This window comes from Letharia columbiana (genome assembly GCF_014066305.1).
Source record: "Letharia columbiana isolate WasteWater2 chromosome Unknown Sc0000008_s0, whole genome shotgun sequence".
NCBI lineage: Eukaryota > Fungi > Ascomycota > Lecanoromycetes > Lecanorales > Parmeliaceae > Letharia > Letharia columbiana.
The window spans coordinates 1,102,327-1,112,386 of NW_023501044.1; the positions used below are offsets into that span (position 1 = coordinate 1,102,327).

The 10,060-nt window shown below is 23.0% G+C and overlaps 1 protein-coding gene across 1 annotated transcript; it reads right to left on the reverse strand.

Annotated features, from left to right (window-relative positions):
* Positions 1–8,041: 8,041 nt before the first annotated feature.
* Positions 8,042–8,777, reverse strand: HO173_003495 (uncharacterized protein; the record flags this gene model as incomplete). The annotated part of the gene is made up of 2 exons (XM_037305420.1): positions 8,042–8,397; positions 8,459–8,777. The coding sequence occupies 2 exons, from the start codon at positions 8,775–8,777 to the stop codon at positions 8,042–8,044; spliced, it is 675 nt and encodes a 224-aa protein (XP_037167828.1).
* Between the last annotated feature and the right edge of the window lie 1,283 nt (positions 8,778–10,060).

Below are 10,060 nucleotides of genomic sequence, written 5' to 3' on the forward strand. Positions count from 1 at the left end.
ATATATAATAGGCGTATAAAATTATCGTCGACGGCTTTAATTATAAAGTGTTGGCGGATTTCGCGCGACTAGTACTAGAGGAAGATAAACTTTTCTTATTATTAGTAGATATAGCTTACTTTCTTTTATATATATAGAGTAATAAAATATAATTATATTTAATTCTATATCTTATTAATTTAGCGTAGCTATTAACTAGAATAATAATTAGAATATCTACTTCTAAATATAGAAATCTTAATTGGAATATTCTATATATATATTTTTTTATAATATGATATTTTAGATATATCATATCTTATAATTTCTTTTTTTTATTTTTTTTTTTATTTTATATATAAATTTATTTATTTTTAAAAACTTATATTATATTAGAGTATAATATAATAGATTAATATCTTATATTATACTATACCTTTTCGGCTAGTAAAAAAAACCTCTTACTAGCACGTTTATTTATTAACTATTTATTCGCTAATTCGAATAGACGTAAGTATACGTTAATTAGCCCGTATATATTTCTCTTCGTCGAGTATACGAAGAAGTTTTATTATAATATTAGAACTAGTATAGATACGATATTAGTATAGGTGAGATAGATAGAATAATAAGACTATCGAATTATATATATAGAAAGAAGATATAATATAGTAGAGAATATCTTCGTTAAGGCTCGCTAGTTATAGAACTAAGAGATAGATTAAGAATACGCTCGTAATAAAAAGATATATAAATTAATATTATTATAAAGTATTTTTTATATAGTAGTAGTCTATATAAGAGGAAATATTAAATATAAAATAATTTTTAGATCTCTTGAAAGGTAATTAACGACTTTATATTATAGGATTTTTATTAATTAATATTTTAATAGTTTAGATATATCTTTAAGAAGCTTATTATATTTCTTCAACTTATTCTTTTTTATCTTATCTTAAACTTCTCTTTTCTAACGCTTTAAGACTTAAGTTACTTTAATTTTATTATAAATAAGTAAAGTAGTAATTTTAGCTATAGTAGATATGATATAATAGAGTTATTAAGAAGAATAAAAAAGAGATACGTTATTAATACGTGGAGAATTCTTAATTAATAATTATCTCGACCTAGGCGATTATCGAATAAAGATATAGATATTCTTATAAAAAGTATATTAATCTATATTAATAATAAGTCTTTCTTCTTTAAAGATAAAATTAAAAAAATTAATCTTATTAAAATTTAGATATAACGAGTTACCTCTAGTTTTTATAATATTAATTTTTAATAAATTAAAATTATCTAGTAAACTTAATAGCTCGAATTAAGAAGTAATATTTCGAAATAATTCTTATTATATAATTTATTATTACTATAGAAATCTAAACTCTCTCTAAAAATTTTTTTTTAAAAGGATATTTTAAATTTAATAAGATAAATATAAATAGTTTCTTTCGTAGATATAGCTCTAATAATAAATTTAGTTTTTTTAAAGAAATTTAATATTATTAATTAGAAAAAAGTAATTATAAAAAAAGTATATAAAGTAATATTAATAGATAAAGAATTCTTAATTTATTAAAATATTAAAATATCTTTTATAAAGATATTAAGATTATCTTAAAGAGTAGATTTATTAATAATCTAGTTTTATAACTAGCTTAATACTTCTATAAAATATAATTATATTTTAATATACTTATCTCTCGTAAAGATATCTTAATTATTTTAAAAAGACTTAAAGTTATTTTTAATAATTTAAGTAATTAAATAATAAAGTATTCTTATTAAAAAGACTTATAAAAGAGTAATAATTTTTAAAAAATTCTAAAAGCTAAAACGTAAGAATTATCATTTCTATAAAAATAAATTTTTTTAAAAAAATTAAATTTTTTAAAAAGGTTATTATAAAGATTAATTAATAATATTAATAATTATAAAAATAGATAAAGAAGTAAGATTTAATTTTTTTGAAGAAAGACTTCTTTTTTAAAAGGCGTTTTATTTTTAAAAAGAAAGATATAATAAGATTATTAATTTAAAAGAAAATTTTTAATAGATAGCGAAAGCTTAACGACTTTAGTATAAAGTAGATTAATAATAATATTAGATAAGCGATTAGAGGATTTTTTAGAAAAAAAGAATTATAAGAAAAGAAAGTAGTTACTTTAAAAGTATATATAGTAAAATTATTCTTATAGCGTAGTAAGAGACTTTATCGAAGAATTATAATATTTTCTAATTAATATTTATTAGAGAATAATAAATTTAGTTATTAAATCTCTTAATACTTATTAAATAAAGAAATAATATTAATAAGATAATTTCGATATTATTATTATTTATTATAAGTAATAATCTATTTAATATAATATAACTTAATTATATTAATAAAGAAATTACTTTCTAAATAAGTAATTTCTTATTAAGATTTTAATCTTATCTTACTTAGCGAAAGCTTCTATTATCTCTAATAAAAATTATAAAAATAAGATTAGCGAGTAATTTTAATATTATAACTTATTCTTTAATAATAATAAATAAAGAAAATTATTAACTAATATCTAGCGGCTTAATTATATATATCTTTTATAAAAAGAATTACTTTAAAATTAAAAGATATATAGTTTCTTAAATAATTATAATAGAATATAAATTTAAAAGTATATATAATAGAATAAGATAGAGTTAAGCTTGAAAATCTCAAATTTATATATATAGTTAATTATAAATTTAAATTCGCTACGCTCTTTAATTAGATCGACTAAGTTATCGCGAGTAAATAAATTAGTATTCGCAATTATCAAGATCTCGCCCTATCGCGCCTCTCTTATTAAAAAAATAGATATATATTATTAACACATAGAATAACTTTTTTATTTTCTATTAAAATTTTAAGATTTTTTTTTAATTATAGAACGAAATATAGACTTTTAGATAAAAAAAGAATTTCTAAATTTAGTCTTATAATTTAAGGAATTCAAATATCGCTTACTAAAATCCGCTTATTAAAGTTCGCTCGACAGCCGAATAGCCCTAATTAAAAAATAGATATATATTATTTAATTTTAGAATAACTTTTTAATCTTATATTAAAATTTTAAGGTTTTTTTTTTATTATAGAACGAAATATAAGCTCTTAGAATTCTTTTCTTTCTTAAATTTAATCTTATAATTATTTAAGCGTAAGGAATTCAAATATCGCTTATTAAAGTTCGCTTATTAAAGATTACTTATCTATTTACTCGATAGCTCTAATTAAAAAAATTAATTATAAATTTAATTAATAGATCTTTACTTCTAAATAATAATATAATATTATTAAAGTCTAGATATAGTTTTTATAAAAAGAATATAAATAATAAATAAATAAAAGAAAATCTATTCTAAATTAAGAGTAAGATATTTTAATTATTATTTTATTTATTACGCTTAAGTAATAATATTTAACTATTATATTTAATATATTAACTTTTTATATTTTTTATTTATAAAATAAAACTTTTTAAATCGATTTAAATTTAAATATATATTTATAAAAATACTATTACTTTAATAAAAGAAGCTTCTTATTCTAAAATCTATATTAAATTAAAAATTATATTTCTATATTCGATAGATTTAATTTTTAAATTAATAATTAATATTATAATTAAAATTATAAAATAATAATATATCTTTTTTATTAATAAGTATCTCTATATCTAATAGCTTTAATTTCTAAAGTTTTTATTAATATTATAATTAGTAGTTAATTCTAAAAGAATAAAATAGAGTTAATTTAAAAAAAATTCAAATTTATATATATAGTTAATTATAAATTCGAGTTTACTATAATCTTTAATTAGATCGACTAAATTAGCTCGCTAGCTCTCTTACGCCTTCTTATTAAAAAATAGATATACGTTATATATATATAGAATAAACTTTTTATTTTCTATTAAAATCTTTAAATTTTAGATTTTCATATAGAATAAAAGTTAAGCTTTTAGATAAAAAAAGAATTCTTAAATTTAATCTTATAATTATTAAAGTATAACAAATTTAAATTTCGCTTATTAAATTTCGCTTACTAAGTTTATTAATAGCTCTAATATAAAAATAGATATATATTATTTAATTTTAGAATAACTTTTTTATTTTCTAATAATACTCTAAGAATTTTTTTTTAAGTTATAGTCTATAGATTACGCTTTTTAAAAATAGAAGAATCTCGAAATTTAATTCTATAATTCTTTAAAGATATAGAATTTAAATATCGCTTATTAAAAATCGCTTATTAAAGATCGCTTATTAAATTTACTCGATAGCTCTAATTAAATAAAATAGTTATAGATTTAATTTCTAGATTTTAACTCGTTAAATTTATATAGTAATAATAAGTCTTTCTTATTAACTTATATTTCTATATCTAATAGTTTTAATTCTTAAAGTTATTTTTAGTATCGCCATAACTCTTTCTAACTCTTTAATTCTTATATATAAAACTTCTAGATTCTTAGCGGCAACTTAATTAAAAACATTTCATTTTTCAATTCTTATAATAATTCGATAGAGATATTCTTTTTAACGTCGACGGCTTTTAGAATTATATTAACTTATTCGTTTATTAATAAATCTATATTCTTATATAAAATACTATTATTACTAAAATAATATTTAATCTTTAAACACTTAAAATATCTATCTTCTTTTTAAATTCTATTTATTAATAATTTAAATACTTATATTTTTATATATAGAAATTTTCGATAGTAATATTATTATTTCTTTTAGTAAAGAAAGTATTACGCTAATTATTCGAGGGGGTAAAGTTCTTATTAATTTTATTAATTTCTTTCTTACTTTTTAGATTTAATATATTATTAATAGCCTAAAGATCTATATCTAATACTTATAAAAAAATAATTAATTCTTAAAAGATATTAAAAGATTATTCTAAAATTTGATATCTTAGATATATAGAGATTAATTGTTTTAAATTAAATATCTTATAAATTTTAGTAAATTTTAAGAGAGTAATAGCTATAGAGAATCGTACGTAGAAGTTCTTAAACGATTTCTTCTTATCTATTACTCTTATATTAAATTTAGAATTAAATATCTTAATATTCGATTTAATAATCTTATTATATATTTTAAATATATTATCTAATTTATTAATTATTTCTTAGATAATTTAATATAAATCTAAGATATTCTTATTTACTCTTATTTTAATAATATTATATATAATAAACTTATAATAATTTAATATATAATTAATTTTCTTAAGTTTAATAAAAAAGATTATAACGCTTTATCTAAATTTCCCTTAAGATATTAATATTAACTATTCTACTTATTTCGATTATTAATATTATAGAAATTTAAGACGTCGAGATTATTTATTTAATTCTATACTCTCTACGCGATTTATAATAAAGATATAATATAAGTTTTAATAGATATTATAAATAAGAATACTTAGCTAACGAGATATAATCTCTATATCTTTCTTATTAAAGTTTTTTAAATTAGTTAATATATAAGATTATTACTTCTTTAGCTATTACTCTTTACACTTTAAGTCTTATTTAAATTTCTTATTTACTTTAATAAATTTTATAATATTAATACGATATCTATTATATAAACCTCGAAGTCTATTATTAATTTCTCGCTTATAAGATAATTAGTTATTATTATTATTTAGCTAAATAATAATTACTAATATCTTTATCTTAGATAAGTAATATTCTAATTAAATTCTTTATTTTATTATTAAAGTATCTTAATATTACGATTAGTAATTTAAAAGCTCTCTATTAAAGTCTTTAATCTATTATATTAAATATTAAGAGTATTAATAGCGCTTTTTATAAAATTCTATAAGTTAATAATAAATATAAAAATTATAATTAACTCTTCTTCGATAATATTTATAAATTATACTTCGATATAAATTAAACTAGATTTAATAATATATCTTCTAGAGATAGAACGCTTTCTCTTATATTATATAGACGATTTAACTTTACTAATATTTAAAATCTTCTTATCGAAGTTTTTAAGTTCTTCTAAATAATAATATATTTATAACTTACTTATAACGATTTAACTTTAAATATTATCTAAATTTAAGATTAAGAGATATATAGCTAATATTAAACTAGTAGATATATAAAGAGAATTTATTTCTTTTAATATATTAAAGATATTTATTTTCTTTAGATTCTTATTTAATCTAGTTAAATTAGTCTTTATATAAATAAAAGATTTTCTTTTAAATAATCTTTCGAGTAGTAAGCTCCTTTAGCTATAACTACTAACTTCTTAATAATATACTTTCTTCTTAATTATATATTTAATATAATAAATAAATAAATTACTATCGCTTTAAAAGAGGAATAGATAATATTATATTAGAGACTTAATAATTTATATAATAACTTTATATTATAGTATAAAGAGAATATTATCTACATAGAATTATTATAAATAAATAGAGTTTATAATAAGATAGAAAGATTAAAAGATCTTAATACGCTAAGTTTAATTAGACTATAATATAAGTAAGATTATAAGATTATTAAAATCGTAATAAATATCTATAAGACTAAATTTAGTAATTCTTTTTTTATCTAAAAGCTTATATTACGTTTTATAATTTAAATAAAAAACTATATAAACTTAATAAAAAATAAAAAAGTTATTTTACAATTAAATATTATATATCTAATTAGAGTTATTCGACTATTAAGTAAACTTTAATAAGCGATATTTAATTTTCTTACGTAATAAGAATTATAAGACTAAATTTAGAAACTCTTTATTTATTTAAAAGCCTATATTTTATTCTATAACTTATAAAGAATCTAAAAACTTTAATAGAAAATAAAAAACTTATTCTATATATTAATAATATATATCTATTTTTTTAGTAAGAAAGCTTAAGAGAATTATCGAGCTAACTTAGCTAATTTAATTATAGAGTATAGCGAATTTAAATTTATAATTAACTATATATATAAATTTAAGATTTTATAGCTTAACTCTATTTTATTCTATTATATAAGTAAAGGCCTATGAATTAAATTCATGAAGTTGGATTTTTCTAAGTTAAATCGAATTTTAGCCCTAGCCCTAAGTCAAATCGAACTCTAATCGCTTGCTGTACGTTTTTGACCTACTTCCACCACTATAAAATTAATTTAATCTATGTGGTATACAGGCACATATGTGCGGAGAGAGGTGCGCTAAGGCCTAATTAGGAAGGTGTATCGAGTGTAGAGGATTGATCCGTAATAATTGCCCACAAAAAACAGAGAAAGGCCATATCCTTATGGCAAGAAGTATCGAAATACCGGAAAGAAATGGAGACAACGTGCCAGTTAGTGGTGTGAATCCCACAATATCTCCTGCCGCAGTGAAATCTTCCGAATAATGAAATAGCTGTAGACATCGGACGGTTTCAATTCGTCCAAATATGCATCGTCCGATGTTCCTCCTGCAGAGGCCGCAGTGATGTACTATATCAATGCAGTGGGGATGACAGGCCAAGTTGCAGTGGTGTTCTCCGCTTGCTAAGTGATGATTTGATGTGGAACCGTGGAGAGCATATGACGTGGGATCTTGGAGAGCTGAGCCGTGTTCTTGACGATGGTGGCCTTGTTGCCGCTTGGTTTCTCCGCAGTGTTCTCCGCATTTGCCTGTTGTAGTTCCTCCTCTTGCTCCTCCTCTTGTAGAGTATCAGACTGAGTGGCTAGCTGAGTGGCTGACTGAGTGAATGACTGATATGACGTGGGATCTTGGAGAGCTGAGCCGTGTTCTTGACGATGGTGGCCTTGTTGTCGCTTGGTTTCTCCGCAGTATTCTCCATAGTGTTCTCCGCAGTGTTCTCCGCAGTGTTCTCCGCATTTGCCTGTTGTAGTTCCTCCTCTTACTCCTCTAATGTAGTGGGGATGACAGGCTAAGTTGCAGTGGTGTTCTCCGCTTGCTGAGTGATGATTTGATGTGGAACCGTGGAGGCATATGACGTGGGATCTTGGAGAGCTGAGCCGTGTTCTTGGCGCTGGGGGCCTTATTGCCGCTTGGTTTCTCCGCAGTGTTCTCCTTTCCGCATTTGCCTGTTGTAGTTCCTCCTCTTGCGATGTTCCTCCTGCAGAGGCTTAATTGACTGTGATCGTCGCAGTAGATCCTCCTCTTGTGACGTGATTGCATTGATATACCATATCAATGCAGTGGGGATGACAGGCCAAGTTGCAGTGGTGTTCTCCGCTTGCTGAGTGATGATTTGATGTGGAACCGTGGAGAGCATATAACGTGGGATCTTGGAGAGCTGAGCCGTGTTCTTGGTGCTGGGGGCCTTATTGCCGCTTGGTTTCTCCGCAGTGTTCTCCGCATTTGCCTGTTGTATTTCCTCCTCTTGCTCCTCCTCTTATAGAGTATCAGACTGAGTGGCTAGCTGAGTGGCTGACTGAGTGGATGACTGAGTGACTGGCTGACGATCTAATTGAGTGGATTACTGAGCTGATAGGGTAGGTAGTGTTGACTGAGCGGCTGGTCGAGTAGTATGTAGGGGAGGACGATGGCTGTGAATCCGTTCGGGCTCTTTTTGAGGGCTTTCTAACGCGTCTATGAGCAGTAGTAGGTAGCTGTTGGGCTCGCTTGCGGCCTCGATTGCCAGCAGTAGCGGATTCGCCGAGGGGTGGCCTGGGGGCGTCAGTAGGGGCTCTAAGAGGCGGGCAAAAGGGGTGTACGTGCCTGAAGCGTTTAGTAACGTTTCCGCGAGGGGTACCGAGGACGATTGTGTTCATATTGATGGAATTGGTAGAATTGGTAGAGTGGTGGAAGAATAATGGTTACACAAACAAACAAACAAACAGGTGGAAGGATTATTATCCGATCCCGGACGCGTTTGGTGTGACTACCATATTTGAATATCCATTTAATCCACCAATAGTAGGCCAAACTTCATTATTTTTACAGCGTTGGAAAGCGCACACTGAGCTCTACAATTTACGAAATTATGAAGAAATAGTATCCGTAGGGAGCTGGTTATTTTAGAGTGTAAAACTTCTACACACAGATTTTTGATAAGGGAGCTCGGAAGGGCTAGCGGGCTAACTTAGTTAGTCTAGCCAAAAGGCGTAATAACCCCGAATTTATAATTGGCTGCATATATAAATTCAAGGTTTTCTAATTTAGCCCTATCTTATTCTATTATATATATTAATATATTAATATATTATTATTAATATCTAATTATAACTATATATTTTTATTATTTTTATTATATATATTTTTATATTATTCTATTATATTAAATTCTTAAATATTATATATAAATATAAATATATTTTTATATTAATATTATATTATTATTATTATTTTAATTAATATATATAATAGAATAAGAAAAAGCTAAGTTTAAAAATCTTAAATTTATATATATAATTAATTATAAATTCGAATTTACTATACTCTTTAAATAGATCGATTAAGTTATCGTAGATAAATAAATTAATATTCGTAATTATTAAATCTTACTCTTTCGCGCCTCTCTTATTAAAAAGATAGATGTATATTATTAATATATAGAATAACTTTTTTATCTTCTATTAAAATTTTAAGATTTTTTTTCTAAGTTATAGAATAAAATATGAGCTTTTAGTAAAAAAACGAATTTCTAAATTTAGTCTTATAGTTATTAAAGCGTAAGAAATTCAAATATCGTCTATTAAAGTTCGCTTATCAAATTTATCAATAGTTCTAATAAAAAAATAGTTATATATTATTTAATTTTAGAATAACATTTTTATTTTCTATTAAGATTTTAAGATTTTTTTTCGATCTATAGTTTATTCGATAACCGCTCGAAGGTAATAAATGCGATTTCTATTACTATTATTAATACTATTACTCTATAACTACTATATAATCTATACTTAATAATCTAGATTCATTCTATAGACTCTATTTAATTCTTTCTATTATAGAATCGTTCTATATAATTCCCTTTACGATATAAAGAGACTTTATATATAGCGTATCCCCCTTTAATCTTTAATACTCTCTTACTATTATTACTAATTTCTCT